At 40.6% G+C, this 22,148-nt stretch overlaps 2 protein-coding genes across 6 annotated transcripts in view; one reads left to right on the top strand and one right to left on the bottom strand.

Moving 5' to 3' along the window:
• Positions 1-10,705, top strand: part of Amacr (Alpha-methylacyl-CoA racemase) — a 38,318-nt gene extending 27,613 nt beyond the window's left edge. For 2 of the 3 annotated variants that reach the window (XM_069842281.1, XM_069842282.1), the window contains exon 6: positions 3,144-10,705. In XM_069842281.1, coding sequence (XP_069698382.1) covers positions 3,144-3,648 — 505 coding nt within the window. In that variant the 3' untranslated portion in view covers positions 3,649-10,705. The remainder of the gene's footprint in view (positions 1-3,143) is intronic. The other variant, XR_011335337.1, reaches the window with a different exon arrangement.
• JMJD4 (jumonji domain containing 4) overlaps positions 1-22,148 on the bottom strand; it is a 35,315-nt gene that overhangs the window by 6,098 nt on the left and 7,069 nt on the right. For 2 of the 3 annotated variants that reach the window (XM_069842279.1, XM_069842280.1), the window contains exons 4-5: positions 21,697-21,964; positions 21,454-21,619 (exon numbers count right to left, since the gene is read on the bottom strand). In XM_069842279.1, the coding sequence (XP_069698380.1) occupies positions 21,454-21,619; positions 21,697-21,964 (434 nt within the window). Of the gene's footprint in view, positions 1-19,980; positions 21,620-21,696; positions 21,965-22,148 lie in introns of those variants that run through there. The other variant, XM_069842278.1, reaches the window with a different exon arrangement.

Raw genomic sequence — 22,148 nt, 5'->3', positions numbered from 1 at the left:
ATGTTAGTTTTTGGCATATTTTATCTGTATATTTTATATATATGTTACTGTAAATGTACGAAGACCGGTAAATCTTAGAATTTACCGGTATAACCTAACATTTACTGTTATAGTGCGGTAAAACCCCAAAATATCTTATTAGATGCATACATTTTGAACTTTTACCAAGAGATATTGGTAAATCTCAGGATTTACCGATGCGAGCTGGTAAAAGCTAGATCGAAGAATCCAGAACGAAGAATCCCGCCTTCGTTGTGCAGATTCAGACATGTTTGCAGGGGTGAAGCGGTTCCGAGAGGCTGCCAAAGAAGGTCTTGAAATGCAGGCGAAGAAAATGAAAGCAGCCACTTGTAACAAAATTCCAAAATTTTTAGTCGGATAGAATGTGAGAATCAAAGTACCGTATGAAAAAATTGACGCAAAATCAATAATAACAGTGATCATAAATATTTAAGATGAGTTTTATCAACTTGGTACCAAAGCTGGCAAACTGAAGTCATTGTACTCTAGGAACCAACTTATATTGTGTAAAGAAAATTTTATCAGCATTGAAGAATTAGAAAAAGAAGGAATTTGTGTACGGGAAGTGGTTGGTCAATTATCTTTAATTGGAAGACAAGGGTTCAAAAAGTGTAAATGTTTAAAAAGTGTTCAACAAAAAAGTGCTTCATAATGTTTGTTTTACTTTATTTGTGGACCTAGACTGTTTGAGGAGATGTAAAGGCTCTGTTAATTTTTATATGAAATATTATAACAGACAGTGGTTAAAATTATAATAGTTTTCACTATTTTTAATATAGAATATTGTTTATTATACTCACATTAGAATGTATGAATATTTAAATAACTTAAATTAAAAATGAATACAAATTATTTCACTCATTGCTGAAGTGATTTTTATTTATGTTTTTAAATAGATCCTAAAACAACAATAAAAGATTAATTGGAAATAGATATGTAGAAGTGCGAAGAACAGCAAATCTTAGTAAAGATTCTTTTTACTTCTTTAATACGATTTTAAAAGTTCAAAATGTATACATCTAATAAGATATTTCGGGGTTTTACCGCACTGTAATGGTAAATGTTAGGTTACACCGGTAAATTCTAAGATTTACCAGTCTTCGTACAATTACAGAAACATATATATATCATGATATTTTATCTGCCTTGACAGCTATGTATCGGTACAATTTTGTAGAAAGAGAGAATCACAAAGTTCTGTTATGTTTGAAATTAGCTCTGTCAGATCGCTCTAGTGTTATTTTATCGCACTAAATAACAACGAATACTCAAAATTCTGCAGAACTAGATATTTTATCATGCTTGTAGAAACTGTTCCAACATGGCGCCCGTGTGTATTGAGCTTTTCTCATGACCTATTGAAGCAGATTTGATCATGAAATGCACAGACAACATTTCAGAATTTCCACAGCATCTACTATTATTTTTTTGCTGATATATGCAAAAGTTATATACATTTAGATATAAGCGTAAGTGGTGGAATCCTGAAAATAATTATTATGGTTTTCTGGAAAATAATTTCAAACTGATGATGTAGACTTTAATAATCTCAAAACAATCAATTTCATGAAAGGTATATATTTAGAGTGTAAGAAGTATGGAATATTACTTATAACTTCATAATTTTTAGTTTCGCTATAAAAATTATATACAAAAGTTGTTGAAAAAAAATGAAGTAATATTATGCCAGTATTTAAAATATATATATATATACATTAAAGTATATAGGTGTGACAAAAACGTTTTTAAATGACATCATAAATAATTATTACACATTATAAATCTGTATTCTCCCCAAAGATCTTTTTCCCTCCAGCTGCCCAACTAACACTCTGTATGCATTTCTGGATTTGCCCATACATGCTACATGCCCTGCCCATTAGAAACGTCTGGATTTAATGTTCCTAATTATGTCAGGTGAAGAATACAATGTGTGCAGTTCTGCATTGTGTAACTTTCTCCATTCTTCTATAACTTTATTCCTCTTAGCCCCAAATATTTTCCTAAGCACCTTATTCTTAACCCCTGTTCCTCTCTCAAAGTGAGAGTCCAAGTTTCATAACCATACAGAACAACTGGTAATATAACTGTTTTATAAATTTTAACTTTCAGCTTTTTTGAGAGCAGACTGGATGACAAGAGCTTCTCACGAAATTAGTACCTGAAACTTTTTTCACGAATTATTCGCAAAAACAAACAGATAATCCTTTCAAATAAAATAAAAAATTGAACTTGGCTGTCTTTTGAAAATGACGACTCTACAATGTCTTTGCAGAGACTGAAGAGCTTGCATACTAGTTCTAATTTATAAACTCTTTGTATCAGATGAGAATCAGAACAGTTTTGCTTCAACATATCTTTGAGTGCTGTGATTTTCTGTCTCGAACAGCTAGTGTTGTTGTTTTCTAATGCCAGGCATTTGACAATAAAGTCATTTGTCATGGTTAGCCACTGACGCACAGATTTTGAGATGTTCTGAATCCATTTTTTGATTTGAGTTGCACAATGGACAGTTAGGAGACTGATATATTCCAATTCTATGCAGATGCTTGGCCAAACAGTCATGGCCTGGTGCCAATCTAAATGCAGCTACAGACGATTTGCGTGGTAAATCAGGAATCAACTGTGGATTATGATGCAGAGAGTTCCATTTTTTCCCTTGAGATTGTGTTATCAAATTTTGTTTGTTGAAGTCTAAGTATGTAGATTTAATCAATCTTTTCACAGAGGAATACGTAGATTTAGTAACAGGTCTGTAAGTAGCAGTGCTGCCCTTCTTTGCTAGAGCATCCGCATTCTCGTTTCCCAGGATTCCACAATGGGATGGTATCCATTGGAATACAATTCTTTTATTGAGTGTTATTAGTTGAGAGAGCATTTTATTTATTTCTGCTATTTGAGATGAAGGTGTGTGTCTAGAGACTATTGATAGAATAGCTGCTTTGGAGTCTGACAATATAACTCGAACAGCCAGTAAATGATGATAATGTAATAGTTGCCAAATATTCATATGTAGCCTATTACACACATATTCGTGTAATATACATACAGATGTAGAATAACTTGAAATAAATATGTGCAATACAAGAAATTACGTTATTTTTTTTTCTTTTTCTGTGTAGGTTGGACAGCGGTGCACCATTTTACGATACATATGAAACAAAAGACGGCAAATACATGGCTGTAGGAGCTTTAGAACCACAATTTTACTCTCAATTTCTGCAAGGTTTGGGTCTCTCAGAGGAAGATGTGCCACAGCTATCAAATTTTGAAGAACACAAAGAACTGTTCTCAAAGATATTTAAAGAAAAAACTCAGAAAGAATGGTGTGAAGTGTATGACGGAACTGATGCTTGTGTAACACCTGTACTTTCATTGCTAGAAGCTCCAAAGCATCCTCATAATGAAGAAAGGCATTCATTTGTCACAACAGCAGATACTCTCATTCCTGCACCAGCAGCTGCTCCTGGTCTTAGCAGGACGCCACCTCTTACCAAAGCTACAGAACCAAAACCTGACCTGGGTCAACATACTGCAGAGATACTTCTAGAAAACAAATATACAGCACAGGAAATTAAACAATTAGAAGCTGAGAATGTCATATTTACAAACAGGTCGAAGCTTTAAAAGCAGTTACAATTTTCGTAAAATGAAAATATATTACTTTGATAAATTTTGAAAATAAAGAAAGAAATAAAGAAAAACAGCAAACCATAGAAAATAGAGGAGGGAGAAATAAATAACACGGGTAAGATATACTGTATTTTAAGATAAATTTTGAAAATAAACAAAGAAATAAAAAAAATAGCAAACCAAAGAAAATAGAGGAGGGAGAAATAAAGAACACGGGTAAGATATACTGTATATTAAGATAAATTTTGAAAATAAAGAAAAACAGCAAACCATATAAAACAGAGGAGGGAGAAATAAAGAACATGGGTAAGATATACTGTATTTTAAGATAAATTTTGAAAATAAAGAAAAACAGCAAACCATAGAAAACAGAGGAGGGAGAAGTAAATAACACGGGTAAGATATACTGTATTTTAAGATAAATTTTGAAAATAAAGAAATAAAAAAAAATAGCAAACCAAAGAAAATAGAAGAGGGAGAAATAAAGAACATGGATAGGATATACTGTATTTTAAGATGTAAGTCACTTTAAAGGGCAGTGATATATGATTGGGAAGATAGGGGGAAGTTTAAATATATGGTTCATGGTCAAGACTGGGAGAAGACTAAAAAATATAATAATGAATTCCAAGAAAGCTGTGTGTATTATTAAATGCTTAGATCCGTTTTCTTACATCCCCTTAGAAAAAAATCTGATCTTTCCTGAATGTTCTACTCTGATCACATTCTTGGCTATTATAATCTTTAGTTTCAATTCCGTTTATTTTCTCACTGTGCGAAATATAAAGTAAAAGTAGTGTGATACTTAAAAGAACTTAGATTTTTCACAGGTACAGGTTTTCATCATCCCTGATACCGAATAGTTATTTTTGACTATCTGCCTGTATGTCACCCTGTTTACAGCAATTTCTTTTTTAACTATGAACACATACAGTATTTATATGGAACGATGTTATCTGGGCTAAAGGGCCGTGGTCTGTTGGCGCTGTTGCTACCATACGTTCCGTCTGCTGCTTCGGCAGACATCATCAGTGGTGTGGCACATGGGAGCGCAAAGATCTCCTTAGCGTGCTGGTAACAACTGGGACTGTGGCTGGCTGACCACGGCACTTTAGCCCGGATAACATCGTTCCATATAACGCCGGCCATGAAAGCCTACATTCCAACATTCAGTATTATTCATATTCAATATCTAGAACTCAATTTATTTGGAAATGATGCACATCAAATATGATCAATTTTGCTAAACCATTAATGTTCCTAATTGAAAAATTAACACATATAGCTAATTATTTGACTACTTTGTGAGATTTTAAACTTGGTTTCTTTCCTTATGTAAAACAAAGTGATTCAGTGGTGACGTTAAATTTTCTCTGAAACAGTTAAGAATTATATATCTGCTCACGAGCAAGACCAAGCATTGGTACAAGTACGAATTTAAAATATTTGCTAATGACCTTTATTCAAATGGAATCTACTGTATCTGGTTTTGGATCAACCTTGTAGGAATGGCTATGAACTGAGGCTTTGGTCAGAGTTAACAAATGCGGTTTCTTTTTCGTTTCCACGGTTGATAATAACTAGTACTGTACTTGAATAAAATGAAGGAATTGTTATGCCGAAAATACCGATATAGCAAATGCAATATAATGTTCATATTTACTTTAAAACAATTTGGTCAATGAATTTCCTGTTACAGTTAATTAACAGTGAATGAACCTTTCAATACATAAAGTCAGTTCTCGCTTTTGCTAACTTCACTATAAAGATTACCAGACGTTCCTGTTTCCCAAGGACAGTCCCCGAATTTTGCTTTTTGTCTCCAGAATGTCCCCGGATTTAATAATTTGTCCCTGAATATTTTCGGATTTTCAGTGTTGATTATTACAATTTTATGAAAATGCTGTTGAATATCTCTGTGCCTGCTGAATTCATTCACAAGATAACTGTAGAATGTATATTGCTGAAGTCTCCTCTAGAAAGAGAAAGATTTGACGAGACTGTCCATTATTTTTGTTGAAATGTATGTGGACTTGACCTGACGAATGTGATTTGACGAAATTTCTTGCTTGAAGAAAGTGGAATGAAGAAAATGTCACACTGCTGAAAATCGAGTGAAATTTTTTAATTTTTTCTCTGAGAAAATGATTCCTTGTGCACAACTCCAGAAGTTGATTGAACTATCTCTGTGTTTTCCAGGAAGTAATGATTCAGTGGAGAGAGTGTTTTCTCCTTCCCCTCACTGAACATGATATGGACTTTCCAAAAATTCATAATGAGCTTAGAAACTATTGGAACCATGCTTTCTATCTTAACCAACTTCAGCATGACCTCTCAGGAGCAAAACTGGGATCCATAGAAGACTTGCTTAAAAAAATTCACAGTTCTGAAAATTACCAGTAGTTTAAATAGTAGTTAAGCAAAATGAATATAATGAATATTCATTAAATTTTCTCATTCATACCTACAAGAAATAGAATCAAATGCTAAAGACAAAAAATGGATTACACTACTTTCCAACCCAGATATAATCCCCCAGAGACCAAGGAAAACAGCAGTTGCAGCCTTCAGACTATTGACAAATCATGACTGTCTAGCAAGTCATCTCTACAGAATAGGTATCTCAGCTTCACCAATATGTGTCCTGTGTAACGATCGAGCAGAAATGAATGAAGATCACTTGAAGACCTGTGAAGCATTAAGATCAGAAGAAACTACAGTTCAAAAGTATTGGAAAGCACGACTGCCAATGGCTTCATTGCCAGATGCAAGGCACTAGACAACAACAACATATTTTAGTGTGTAAATGGACTATTTTAATTCTTTAAAGTGTGTAAAAGCAATATTAGTGAACAGAAAACTAAGAGAAATGTCAAAAGTAGTATTTTCATATGTCGATACCTGTCCACGGAAATTGTGAAAAAAAAATCTGGTAACCTTACTACGAGGGTTGGGACGTAAGTTATGGCAACTATTTTTTTTGTGAGAATTAGAGCATGGGTGGAAAATGTGAAATATACAGATGAAAGGATAAGTAATGGTCGAAATGTACGGACATTTAACAACACGCAAAAATTTTGCTCCTCATGTTTATTACGGTTGTTGCCAGAATCATTACAGCACACATGCCCATTCTAAAGGTCCTCAAAATAGCTACTCACTTCGTGACTGTCCGATATGGAAGGGCATTATTCCCGACAGCTTCTACAAACTCTCTGTGGCATTCTCTGGCATTCCTCCCACGGAGAACAGCTATTTTGACATACAGTAGAACCCCGATTATCTGTCACCCTATTAACCGATTGTTGGATTATCCGTCTGTCTTTCTCTCGCCTTTTTTTTGTTGCAGAAGTATTACTATATATTGTATTAGCATGCAATTTTTCTAGAGTGTTATTACAAGCCTTTACCCTTACAAGTATGGTGTACTGTTCGAGTTGTCGTATTATATAACCAGGGTGCGAACTAAGATTTCTGATGAGAGGGGCATAGAATCCTAGATAGAGAATACCATACATAAAATTATTATTATCCTCATTCGATACGGCTCAACGCTTGGTCGCACTGAGTTGCTTGTCTTGCATCTTGATCATAATAATACTTATATCTGTGAACAGGCTTAAGATAAAATGTGTAATTTCTAAGTTATTGAATGTTATCAGCTTGGCAGTGATGATAATACATCAATATTATTTTCTTTGCTTACTTTGTACTTTATAAAGTTGTTGTTTTCTAATGCCAGGCGTTTGACAATAAAGTCATTTGACCTCTTGCTCCAATATTTTTCAAAGATATTATCATGGCCAGCCACTGAAGCACAGATTTTGAGGTGTTCCGAATCCATTTCTTGGTTTGAGTTGTACAATGGGCAGTTAGGGGACTGATATATTCCAATTCTATGCAGGTGTTTGGCCAAACAATCATGGCCTGTTGCCAATCTAAATGCAGCTACAGACGATTTTCGTGGTAAATCGGGAATTAACTGTGGATTTTGATGCAGGGAGTTCCATTTTTTCCCTTGAGATTGTGTTATCAAATTTTGTTTCTTGAAGTCTAAGTATGTAGATTTAATAAATCTTTTCACAGAGTAATACGTAGATTTAGTAACAGGTCTGTAAGTAGCGGTGCTGCCCTTCTTTGCTAAAGCATCCGCATTCTCGTTTCCCAGGATTCCACAATGGGATGGTATCCATTGGAATACAAATTCTTTTATTGAGGTTAAATGGCAAGTTGTAGCCGATTTAAGTGAACACCATATTTTAACGTTTTGGTGGCTACTTCATTCACACACAACCCCCAGAATGTCTGGAGGACCACACCTGCTGTTGGTCGACGGGTCCATTGGACCTAGCTGGGAGATCTTGTTGATCACCAGCTTTCCCTCCTTAAGCCACTTGAGGACGATTTTAGTGCCATAGCAGGTCAGCACTAGGAACAGAAAAGTAGAAAGAGGAGGAAGGAAAGGGAAATGAACCCCTAGGCCTCGAATGCTTTATAAAGTACATATACTCTTATTAAAACAATTATATTTTGTGAGGAGGGGATAGAAGTTGGCAGGGATGTTAATATGAATTTATGAAGGGATAACTTTCCAACAGGGGAGAAATAACCCCATCCCCTCCGTTAATTCGGACCCTGTGTATAACTTCTGTATAAAAATTCTTCTATGGGTTTCAAAACAAATCTTGTTGTATATATTATTTTATATATTATTTTAATGTACCGAAGTACATATGATATTTCCATGCAGATATTCTGCGTCATCATACGATGAAAGAGTAATGGAACGGACAAAAATTCTCTCTGGCGCCGGGATTTGAACCCGGGTTTTCAGCTCTACGTGCTGATGCTTTATCCACTAAGCCACACCGGATACAACCCCGACGCCGGTTAGAATCGTCTCAGATTAAGCTCCAACTCTTGGGTTCCCTCTAGTGGCCGCCCTCTGCACTACGTCATAGATGTCTATGAACGCAGGACCGAAGTCCACACATGTGCTGAGGTGCACTCGATATGAGTGACTAGTTGGCCGGGATCCGACGGAATAAGCTCCGTCTTAAACCACGAAGTGATTTACGCATATCATATATATTATTTTAATGTACCGAAGTACATATGATATTCCCATGCAGATATTCTGCGTCATCATACGATGAAAGAGTAATGGAACGGAGCTGAAAACCCGGGTTCAAATCCCGGCGCCGGAGAGAATTTTTCTCCATTCCATTACTCTTTCATCATAAATCTTGTTGTGCTAAGTATCGGAAAAAAAAGTGTAGGCCTAAAAAATTGAGTGGTTTGGGGAAAGAGAAACTGTGGCTCATCTCGCATCAGAATACGAGATTGGAGTGTATAAAGTATGTAAATCTGCAACACGAGACCTCTACTATTCCTATCTTTCCACAGAAAGACACTTTCCCTTAAAAATCCTTCATTGACAACCAGACTTACCACTACCTAGCATCTTAAATACAAGACCATGGAGGAATTTACCAAAGTGCATTATTCTCTAAATTTACGAAAATGTTTTATGGTACGGATTATCCGATTTTTTCGATTAACCGTTCAGCCCATCCCCTTCATTACGACGGATAATAGAGGTTCTACTGTACGATCATTGTTCAACACGGATTACATTCATCATGCACGGTGCTACACTGACAATTCATTTAACATTACTCTCTGTTCTATTACAGACAAGCACAGAACCATCTTGTGCTGTGGACACACACTATGACTGCACAACTTCCGTGCGACATACCACATTTTATGATACCTACCCTTCTTACCTTTGGAAAAAAAAATAGTTGCCATGCCCCAACCCTCGTATAAAGGTCATCATTCCATATATCGTTATTGTGCATTTTACAAATTATTTTAAATACTGTTTTCTTTAGTATATGTAGTGTATACAAGGTTTGTATGTACCAATACTCATGCACTTAACTGTCACTACTTGTTCACTCATCCACATAATTATGAGATTCAACATGGTCTTCTTTCATGTAAACACACATGCCAATACATTTTAATTTTGCAGTCTGCTTGGGTGCCATTGTTATATACAAAAATAATGAAAAGAAAAATTACTGTAAAATTGCAGAAACGTGGATTAAAAGATACCAAACAAACATACATACATACATGTTGACATGAGGACCCTTAGAATAAATAGCATCTGTAACACTGCACAGAAGGTATTTATAAATATTCTGCTTGTTGTAAATGGCCTGATAGCTGTGAAGACCTATGAATGGCAAAAAGGGTTACATTTTTATATCATGCATATAAGCAAACCCAGAACATCTGCATAGTGAGGACTGAATAATATATCTCATAACAAAAACCATACACACTGTTTTGTTATTATGCAAAAAAAGAACTATGGTATATTCGTAATAAAAGTACGAGCATTTACATTCTGATCTTTAAACTGATCAGTAATGAATTGGTTACAGTTATGGCCACCACATTAACTTCATATTCATTATCTATATAACATTTCCACTATATTTTGAAGTTGAAAGATAACATTAAAGGGGAATTTAAAAATTTTTCATAATGCTTGAGAGGAGGAAATTTAACACAAAAAATAGTCGAGACAATGTACGGTAAAATTTTCGCCATAAACGAGATTTCTGGCCAATGACGAAAGTAATAAAATAATTTAAATGTAATGCAAATTTGAGGTTTACTCTTTGTGTTTCTGAGTTTAATTACATTGTCCACAAATGAAGAACTCGTGTATTTTTATGCTGATAATATTGGTTGCACACACAATATAATGTCTGCATTCATCTTCATGTGTGAGTTAGTAAAAACTTTTTGTTGAGCGAGTTAAAATGTTTACAAGAGCTATAACCTACAAAATGTATTGTGCACAGAATACTGAATGTGATTATAGCTGTGGAAAAACTGAAAAGGACATTTTAAATGGTTTGATATTGGATCAAGGTTTATATTTGTACTAAATGATGCAGGTACTTTTCTACTTTTGTTTACCCAATAGAAATGTTGTACAATGTATAATCAGATAAAATACTAATCCACATATCCTCTTCTGTGTGTAATACTATAAATAAGTCATTTACGTCTAAGAATCAAGCAAAGTCACAGCAGAACACATCACAAACTCCAACCACAACTACAGCAATGTAAAAACTGACATGAAAATCCTACACATTCAACCAAAAAGCCAGAAACAATATAACTTAGTCTAAAACAATACGAAGGAACATATCACAGCCATAACTAAATTACACAACAATTCCACCTATGCAGAATACATCACAAACTCCAACCACAACTACAAAAATACAGAAACCAGCATGGAAATCCTACACATTGAACCAAAAAAGCCAGAAACTCGATATTCTAAAATAATATGAAACTTATACTCACTCACAACACATCCTCAACACTCAATTGAATTTTAGAGTCTGAATGAAATGAAGGCGATAATGCCAGTGAAATGAGTCCGGGGTCCAGCACCGAAAGTTATCCAGCATTTGCTCATATTACCTCAACCAGGTAACTTGCCCCGACCGGGAATCGAACCTGGGCCACCTGGTTTCGCAGCCAGACGTCTAACCGTTACTCTACAGGTGTGGACTATTTAGTTATGATCAAGTGACTGAGAAATAAGCTTCATATGGCTGCAGTTTCAACAGGTTGGCATCATAAAATACGAACAGGTAATTTGTTAAAATATTTATTCAGTTATTCAGAAAAATCTCGTATCCAGAACTTGCCTGGTCCCATTGGTACCAATTAAGAGGAATTCTACTGTACTTCTTATACCCTACTGTACATTCAGTTCAGATTTTTTAAAGAAAATACTTTGTAGGTTTTGAAACATATGTCTTATGTTTTAAGCACATAAACAATTATTTTCCTTTTTTATAGCACTTAACTATCCTAGCCCTAATATCAATCACTGGTATGCATAAATGATTGATGAAAGAGTAATGGAAAGGAGAAAAATTTTCTCCGGCGCCAGGATTTGAACTCGGGTTTTCAGCTCTATGTGCTACTAAGCCACACCGGATTCCACCCCGGCTTCAGACAGAATCGTCTCAGTTTTAAGTTCCAACTCTTGGGTTCCCTCTAGTGGCCGCCCTCTGCACTACGTCATAGATATCTATGAACCTAGGACCGAAGTCCACACATTGCTGAGGTGCACTCGTAATGAGTGACTAGTTGGCCAGGATCCGACGGAATAAGAGCCGTCTTAAATCATGAAGTGATTTACGCATATCATATTGTAAATTTTATTTGTTACAACAATGTAATTTATTCCTCACAACAATAATTCCTTTCTACAATTCGCCTTAAACGCTCTCGGCAACAATTGGATCTTCACTCAACACAGTATTCGTTATAGCACTCCACCGACGACAATGACAGTTTACTTGGATTATTACGCACAACAATGAACTGTTAATCTTAACTAATATTTACAAAGCACTATTTACAAATCAGAACTACCAGTTCTCAGTTCACAGTTCTTCTATCTCAGTCACTCGAGTTCACAGTATCTCGAACCACAGACCTTCAGAGACAGTTCACTGTACTCGAACTCGGGTCCCTCCAACTGCGGTCCACTGCACTCGAACTCAGGTCCCTCCAACTGCGATCCACTGCACTCGAACTCAGGCCTTCGGATGCTGACGCAGATGCGGACGCACACTCGAGTCGAACTCCGGTTGGCTTGCTTGCTCTGGCTTTCTCACTGACTGAATAACTGAAAACTCTGAAAACTCTGTCTAGTTCGCTGGCGCCTGCTCTTTTATAGCAAAATCATAGTTGCGAGAACCTTCTACAGGTGTGTAGAGAATTATCTCAATATCTCTACATCGACAGACGTCTGGAATAATCGGGAAGGTCGTTCCACATCCACTGCGTAGCAGCTGCGCGCGCAGACTCGTCGCGTGACGTAATACACCCTCTCTCTCTTCTCTCCACCGCGCGACGTCACTCAATGTTCCGTGGAGCCCGTGCGATCTGCTTTCTTGCGGGACGCTGGTCGTGAGTTCGATTCTCACGTCGCTGTCACATTGCCCCCTCCTTAGGGCTGCTCGTCCCGGGCAGTCCCTTGGTAGGCTGCTAATCGGTCCAGATGCACCACCATCATCTTCCCTCGAGGTTGTCGCTGGATCCGGTACACCACGTCGTTGATCCGGGTCACCACGCGGTATGGTCCATCCCAGGCACGCTGCAGCTTTGGTGATTTCCCTTTGGTCCTGGTAGGTCGATACAGCCACACCAGGTCGCCCTCCTGGAATCCTGCAGAGTTGGCTAATCTGTCGTAGCGCACCTTCATCCTGTCGCTGGCCATCTTGAGGTGCTCTCTGGCCAGTTGGTGAATTCCATTCAACTTCTCGGTGAGTTCTGCCACATAGTCAGTCGCTGGCTGGTCGGCGCTGGGTGGCGTGCCAAACAGCAGATCACAGGGCAGGCGCAGCTCTCTCCCGAAGACCATGTTTGCCGGTGTCATCCCTGTTGTATCGTGGACCGAAGCTCTGTAGGCCAAGAGGAACAGTGGGACTCTGGCATCCCAGTCTCGTTGATGGTTGGACACCACCTTCCGCAGATGCTCTTCCAAGGTTTTGATGTAGCGTTCCACCATACCATCGGACTGTGGGTGGAGGGGAGTGGTCCTGGTTTTATGCACCCCCAGACGCTCGAACAATTCTCCCATCAGGTTGGATTCGAAGTTGCGCCCCTGATCGCTATGCAATTCCCGGGGCACCCCGAATCGGCAGATGAAGTTGTCAAGCAGCGCATCGGCCACCGTCGAAGCCTCTTGGTTGGGAATCGCGTACACCTCTGGCCATTTTGTGAAGTAATCCATGGCGACTAGCAGGTAGCGGTTCCCGCGATCCGTGACCGGGAACGGTCCAGCAACGTCGATGGCGATCCTCTCAAAAGGAGCTCCCACGTTGTACTGCTGCATGGCTCCCCTGCTGCGGGTCCTTGGTCCGCGACTGGCTGCACAGGTGTCGCATCTTCGGCACCATTGTTCCGTGTCGGTCCTCTGATGCAACCAATAGAACCTCTGCCTTAACTTGTCCAGCGTCCTGTTGGCTCCCAGGTGGCCTCCAGTCACTCCAGCATGAGTCTCCTCCAGCACTTCCTTCACCTTGCTCCTGGGCAGGACAAGTTGTTCTATGCGGGTCCTTCCATCGGCCGACTCCCAAATCCTCTTCAGGATACCGTCCTTGACAGTGAAGGATTCCCACTGGGCCCAGTAGCTCTTGTAAGTGGTGCTACGGTTGGCGATATCGGCCCATACTGGTCTCTGGCCGGACTCCACATCACGCAGTAGCTGTCCAATGTTTGGGTCCTCCAGCTGCTCCCTCCTTATGGCGGCGTTATCCCATCCTGGGCTCGGCTGGGCGGCAATTGCTCTTACTGCGTGGGCGCCATCCCGCTCTTCTACTTTCAGGCAGTGTTTGCAGCCATCCGGGCACGGACGTCGTGACAGGGCATCAGCGTTGGAATGTTTCTTCCCTTGTCGGTGTTCAGAGGTGAAGTTGTACTCCTGCAGACGTTGAACCCAACGGGCGGTCTGCCCCTCCAGATTCTTGAAGCCCAATAGCCAGGTGAGTGCAGAATGGTCTGTCCTCAGATGGAATTCCTGGCCATACAAATATTTGTGGAAGTGCTTCAGGGCTTCCACAATGGCAAGAAGTTCTCTACGCGTCACACAGTAGTTTCTCTCAGCCTTGGATAGTGTTCGGCTGAAGTAGGCAATCACCCTCTCTTGCCCGTCCTGTTCCTGAGAGAGTACTCCGCCGATGCCTACGTTGCTAGCGTCCGTGTCGAGCGTGAACTTCCTTCCAGGGATGGGATATCCCAGTACAGGAGCAGTGCAGAGCGCCTCTTTCAGCGACTGGAAGGATGACTCCGCCTCGTCTGTCCACTGGAATTGTCGTTTCTCCTCGGTCAGCTGGGTTAGAGGCTTAGCGATGTTGGCGTACCCAGCTACGAACCTTCTGTAATAAGTGCAGAGGCCGAGAAAGCGGCGCAGCTCCTGCTTGTCCCTCGGTCTCGGCCATCCTCTGACGGCTTGTAGCTTCTCTGGGTCCGTGGCCACTCCGTTGGTCCCTACTACGTGTCCCAAGTAGTTGACCTTCTTCTGGAATAGATGACATTTCTTCGGGTTCAACTTCAGTCTGGCTTGTCGCAGTCTCTCGAACACTTTCCTCAGGTTCATCAGCTGTTCGCCGAAAGTCTTGCCCACCACGATGACGTCATCAAGGTACAGCAAACAGGTGTCGTATGTCAGGCCTCTCATTACGGACTCCATTAGTCTCTGGAATGTAGCCGGGGCGTTGCAGAGGCCGAACGGCATAACGGTGAACTGCCATAGTCCCTGGCCTGTAGAGAATGCCGTTTTCTCCTTATCCTCCGGATGTAGCGCCACCTGCCAGTATCCTGACTTGAGATCCAACGTCGAGAACCACTCTGCTCCGGCCAGGGTGTCCAAGGTGTCGTCAATTCGTGGAAGGGGAAAGCAGTCCTTCTTGGTGACGTCATTCAGTCTTCTGTAGTCCACGCAGAAGCGCAGGTCCCCATTCTTCTTCTTCACCAGCACCACAGGTGATGACCAAGGGCTGTCGGATTCCTCGATGACCCCTCTTGCTTTCATGTCCTCCAGTTGGTTGTCAATCTCCCTCTGTTTAGCTAGAGGGACGCGTCGAGGAGGTTGTCTGATTGGGCGAGCATTTCCGGTGTCGATGCGGTGCTGGACTTTCTCCGTTCTCCCGTAGTCATTTTCAGACAGACTGAACACGTCCTGAAATTCTGTCAGTAGATCGTGGACTTGTCTTCTTTCTCTTTTGCTTAAATTCGCCGGCAATTCTCGAGCCAGCTCTTTCAGTGATGGGTCTAAATCTGGACGTGGTCGGTGACACTCCTCGTTTTCTGCCAGCGACGTCACAGACACCACCGGCTCGACGTTACCTAGTACAGTTCCACTAGGCACCTCCTTGTCCCGATTGGTGACATTCAGGACCCTCACCGGTACCACCTTCTGATTCGGGAGTAAGGATCTGGCCACATAAACCCCATCTATCGGAGTTGTTTGCGAATCGAGGAGCAGGTTTCTCTTAGGTTTTCCGTCCAGTCTTGCCGTCACCACCATCTCGCAGCCTGCTGGGATTGTCACTTGATTCTCCAAGGTGAGTCTGCTGGCCATGGGTTGGTCTTCGACGTCTCTCAGGAACATTTCATCCTGACCAAAACGGAGGATACGGCGCCGGACGTCCACCGTTGCATCGAAGATCCGCATGGCGTCGAGTCCCAGGATGACGTCTTCAGTGATGTTGGCGACGAACACCCACATCTCCAGTCTCCTCTTTCCCAAGGTCAAGTCCAGGAAAACCTCTCTTTGGATGGGCAGGTTCTCGCCTGAGGCAGTACGTAGCTCATACCGGCGCAGCGGCGTCCTCCCAGGTAGTCCACGCACGACTTCCGGTCTGGCGATAGTGAGCGACGCCCCGGTGTCTACCAGTACTCTGCATGGGCGGCCTCTTATCCATCCGTCAGCAATCAGCCCATCGTCGCATCTTCTGTTAACCGTCTTCAAGATCAGCCGAGGGGATGGTGATGACGGCGCCGACGTGCCCCTCATCGCATCGGCCCCTTTTAGTTTTCCTGTTTGTGACCAGATCGGTCACAGTCCCTCCTCAGGTGTCCAGGCTCGCCGCAGGACCAGCAGGTGGGCACTCCTCGTCTTCGTCGCTCGGGTGATTTCAGTTGACGTTCCTCGACGTCGGCCGCCGCGACGCTCCTAATCCGGTGCGATGCCGAGACGTTCGCCGTCAACTTGGCTGCCTCCATCCTGAGGGCCGCCGCCAGAGCTGCATTGATGGTGCGATGCTCTGCCAGGAGTAGCTGTTGCTTTATTTCCGGGTCTCGAACTCCGCTGCCGAAGGTGTAGGCCGCCTCTCCAGCGATGAAGTCATTAGGTAGGCCCCTGAGCGCCTTATGGGCCAGTTGTTCCACCGCCATCGCGAATTCTTGCAGGGACTCGCCTGACTGTTGGACCCTCGTTTTCAGTTGGGTCCTGAATGCTGCAGCAAGTTGATGGTCACCATAACGTCCCTCCAAGGCCGCCATTATCTCAGCGGCTGTCCCATCTTCTGGAACGCTGTGAAGAATCTCTGAAGCCTGTCCCTGAAGCGCGGTCAACAGCTGGGTAGTCTTCTCCGCTGGCGTCCACCCATTATGTGCCGCGGTGGCCTCGAACTGGCGACGGAATATCGCCCAAGACGTCGTTCCGTCGAACTTCGGCGTCTTGACGTTGTGATGTCTGGCTGAAGCCGATGGTTCCGCAGGGGCACTATATGGAGTCCTCAACTCTGTGGCCGCTTCTTGCATGGCACGTCGAACCTCCTCGGCAACTATCTGTTTATGTTCTCTAGCCTGGCGATCCACCAACGCGAGGATGTGCTTGTTTTCTTCAGCATGTCGGTCCATCAACGTCAGTATGTGCTTGTTTTCTTCAGCATGTCGGTCCATCACCTCACTCGACTGCTCTTGACGACGCTCGAGATCGCGGATTTTTCCGTCGAAATGGTCTACATCCTGTCTCAACTCGGCTACTGTCTCGTTTATAGTTGTAAAATTCTGGTTTAGTTTATCCAGATCGGCCTTAAGTTCGTCTCTCACAATGGCGACAATTCCATCTACGTGGGCCGAAACACCTTCGATTTGTGTAGTGACGTCATCTTTCACTCCGCTTATGTCGCCTTTCACTCCGCTTATGTCGCCTTTCACTTCACTTATGTCACTTTTCAGTTCCGCGATGGCTTGCAGGATCAGCTGTAGGTTCTCCATTGTCGATAATGTCCCGATTCTGACACCAGTGTAAATTTTATTTGTTACAACAATGTAATTTATTCCTCACAACAATAATTCCTTTCTACAATTCGCCTTAAACGCTCTCGGCAACAATTGGATCTTCACTCAACACAGTATTCGTTATAGCACTCCACCGACGACAATGACAGTTTACTTGGATTATTACGCACAACAATGAACTGTTAATCTTAACTAATATTTACAAAGCACTATTTACAAATCAGAACTACCAGTTCTCAGTTCACAGTTCTTCTATCTCAGTCACTCGAGTTCACAGTATCTCGAACCACAGACCTTCAGAGACAGTTCACTGTACTCGAACTCGGGTCCCTCCAACTGCGGTCCACTGCACTCGAACTCAGGTCCCTCCAACTGCGATCCACTGCACTCGAACTCAGGCCTTCGGATGCTGACGCAGATGCGGACGCACACTCGAGTCGAACTCCGGTTGGCTTGCTTGCTCTGGCTTTCTCACTGACTGAATAACTGAAAACTCTGAAAACTCTGTCTAGTTCGCTGGCGCCTGCTCTTTTATAGCAAAATCATAGTTGCGAGAACCTTCTACAGGTGTGTAGAGAATTATCTCAATATCTCTACATCGACAGACGTCTGGAATAATCGGGAAGGTCGTTCCACATCCACTGCGTAGCAGCTGCGCGCGCAGACTCGTCGCGTGACGTAATACACCCTCTCTCTCTTCTCTCCACCGCGCGACGTCACTCAATGTTCCGTGGAGCCCGTGCGATCTGCTTTCTTGCGGGACGCTGGTCGTGAGTTCGATTCTCACGTCGCTGTCACAATATATATTATTTTAATGTACCGAAGTACATATTATATTTCCATGCAGATATTCTGCGTCATCAAACGATGAAAGAGTAATGGAACGGAGAAAAATTCTCTCCGGCGCCGGGATTTGAACCCGGGTTTTCAGCTCTACGTGCTGACGCTTTATCCACTAAGCCACACCGGATTCCACCCCGGCGTCGGACAGAATCATCTCAGTTTTAAGTTCCAACTCTTGGGTTCCCTCTAGTGGCCGCCCTCTGCACTACGTCATAGATATCTATGAACCTAGGACCGAAGTCCACACATTGCTGAGGTGCACTCGTAATGAGTGACTAGTTGGCCGGGATCCGACGGAATAAGCGCCATCTTAAATCACGAAGTGATTTATGCATATCATATATATTATTTTAATGTACCGAAGTACATATGATATTTCCATGCAGATATTCTGCGTCATCATACGATGAAAGAGTAATGGAACAGAGAAAAATGTATGTACTTCGGTACATTAAAATAATATATATGATATGCGTAAATCACTTCGTGATTTAAGACAGCGCTTATTCTGCTGGATCCCGGCCAACTAGTGCTCATTACGAGTGCACCTCAGCACATGTGTGGACTTCGATCCTAGGTTCATAGATATCTATGACGTAGTGCAGAGGGCGGCCACTAGAGGGAATCCAAGAGTTGGAACTTAAAACTGAGACGATTCTGAACTTAAAACTGAGACGATTCTGTCCAACGCCGAGGTGGAATCCGGTGTGGCTTAGTGGATAAAGCGTCAGCACGTAGAGCTTAAAACCCGGGTTCAAATCCCGGCGCCGGAGAGAATTTTTCTCCGTTCCATTACTCTTTCATCGTTTGATGACGCAGAATATCTGCATGGAAATATCATATGTACTTCGGTACATTAAAATAATATATATAAATGATTGAGTATATGAGTATCACTGGCAATTAAAAGCTGTTCCGAAGTTTATATTAATAAAGAACATATTTTACTTCGATTTTGAATAGTTTCGACCTATTAACAGTGAAAATGATTTGTAAAACATACCTAGTCATGATTATGAGTATGAGATATACACGAAAAGATAGCACATATTGGTAAGTGAAGAGTTACCATAGGCCTTCGTGAAACTGAACAGAAGAAAAGAAGAAATTCCGAACTTGCATAAGTTTTCAGTGTCCTTCAAGCAAGAAAGTTTGCTATTAAGGAATGTTAAGAGGAACAAGAGTGTCTGCACTTGCCAATTCAGTCTTACCTCAGGCGCATTGAAGACAACAAAAACCATATGTTAATTAACTTAATTCCATACCTGTGGAAATCAGAAAACATACCTGCTAATGAAAAGGAATGAATGATCTCGCAGAAATTGAAGCCAAGTTTCAACTAAAATGTGTCTGCAAACTATGATCCCTATCCTTTTTAAGCAGTATACTGTATTATTAACAGCTTGAACTACAGTACGAAATTGTTTTTCTCAATCGTATCAAACATAATAAGATAAATGATTTGCATCTAATTTCATATTAAATCTATTTATTACTGACACAGAAAATTCAGGCTACATCTCTACAAGTTTAGCATTTTAAATAAACCCAAACCGTGTAAGTATGCAAGATACAAAGCAGAAGTAATAGCACATTTACTTTTAAACTGTTCTCTTTTTAAAAAGGACTGACGAAATGTCATTCTTGTACTGCAAGAAAAATATAAAATTTAATATTCACACATATACTGTATTTAATATCATAAACTATAACAAATTCTGTCTTCTTAAAGCACATGTATTATGCATTACTAGAGCCCGGATGTTAGGCAAAATGCCTTTTTTAAACTGAGTAAACACGTTTCCACACATTTGGGGATGATAGGCCCAATTTTTATTTTGCCTATTTTAGCTTCCGTTACCTATTTTAAGGTTAAATGTTTCTTTTTAGCCTCTTTACGTCGTTATTTTACATTTTATATATTTTTAATGCATTTAAAATAAACTGCACACAAATTATATCAAAAAACAAAAAAGAACGGTTGTACAAATTAAAAATATATATTCACCTCACACAAATATTTGCTGAGAATCTTATTCTCCAGCAATACATATGTTTCCAAGATGTCGTAAACTTTTTTCCCCTACCGATTCCATCTTTTATGCAACTTAACAAAGATGTTTGAACAGTATAACCCTCAGTGCTCAGGTCACTTCGGGGTTTACCAGCGAAAGAAAGGGGATGAGGGAAGTATTAAAAGCAAGTCTCCAGGTCCCGTTACTATTGTTGCTTGCATGCACAAGTCACGCATACTTTGAAGTCTTTAATCCCTTCTCACACCCCTCTTTTTGAGACAATACACAGTCGTTTTTTCCGATCTCTGAAAGAAAGTAAAGACAGTCCTTCTAAAATAAGTTGTTTTAAGTTTGCTCCAATCACTTCAGTAGAAGTAAAAAGATCTTTTTCCACCATGAAAAACATTCTCTCTGACAGGTGGCTCACTATGACAGTTGACAACTTAAAAAAGCATCTTGTTGTGACATGTAACTAAGGAAAGTGAGTACCGTATGGGATAGTTTATTAAGTATTTGTCTATTTTTTGTCTGTTTCCATGAATAATAAATGCCTATTTCACTGCCTATTTTTACTATTCTAGTGCCTATTTTAACCTAAACAAATGCCTAAACATCCGGGCTCTATACATTACAAACAAAATAATGTAAATATATGTAAAATACTTACAGCCTATTGTGTTTAGTAAAACAGGATTAAAAAACTGGGTGTCTATAATAAAAAGACTACTGAAATGACCATGGCACAAAGTAAACATTCAAAGTAGGTAGTTCATGAAAAAACATTTCTTGAAGAGATGAAATATATTTTATTGCTATTATGTGTAATTTTCAATTTCTTCACAAAGCTGTCCTGGTTGATCACCTAGATTTTTGAAGAAGTCCAAGCTTCTAGTATCTATATCTGAGATAAATGAAAGTAAAATTTTCTTTACTTTCATTAGATCAAATACTATATGATTCCTTCCTAATTCCCAGTTGCCAAACAAAATTAAAGGTGTGCCATTTTTTAGAGAGTCCAGTCTTCTTCTGCTAATATAGCTCAGGAATACGTAAAATTCTTCATAATTCATACCAAACATTGCTTGAAGCATGAGTTGGCAGTGTTCATCCCATCCTTCCATATCTTTACAATCTTCTACTTCTTTTTTCACAGCCATAAGGTTGCTCTGTAGAGAGCTCCACATTGTTTCAATATTGCAGCCATTCACCCAATTATGATTTATAGATATTGTATCCTCCTGCAATAAAAGTAAACATAGTGGAATATATTTTTAATAACTTGATAACTAAGGTAGTAATAATTTACCATACTTACCAAATTCCACACCTGATGATGCCAACCTGATGGAACAAATATGGCTTCACCAGCCTCTTGTATTACTTCGATTGAGACACGAAGTTCTTTATATCTTGGATAAAGCTTTTCATCTTCTAGTTCGGGAGCTCCAGCATCATATACCAGATGCCCATGTCTATTCCGAAGACATTCCTCTTCACCTGGAGGAAATAATAGCCAACGCTTTCTTCCACAAACATTCACTGACCAACTATATGAAGTGAAAACATCTGCATGTAGAGGTGTCCTAAACAGAAAATATATTGTATGACTTGAGGCTTTCCCAACGTTTGATGTAGAATAACTCTTCTCGGGTTCTCAGCCAGGTGAGTTGGAGATTAGCTTCCAAGCTTTCGACGGCTAGCTCTGCCATCTTCTTCAGGGACGAAGATGGCAGAGCTAGCCGTCGAAAGCTTGGAAATTAATCTCCA

The sequence above is a fragment of the Periplaneta americana genome, chromosome 12, assembly GCF_040183065.1.
Source record: "Periplaneta americana isolate PAMFEO1 chromosome 12, P.americana_PAMFEO1_priV1, whole genome shotgun sequence".
Taxonomy (NCBI): domain Eukaryota; kingdom Metazoa; phylum Arthropoda; class Insecta; order Blattodea; family Blattidae; genus Periplaneta; species Periplaneta americana.
Note: the sequence above shows the minus strand (reverse complement) of the source record. Positions and strands in the feature narration are given on the sequence as shown.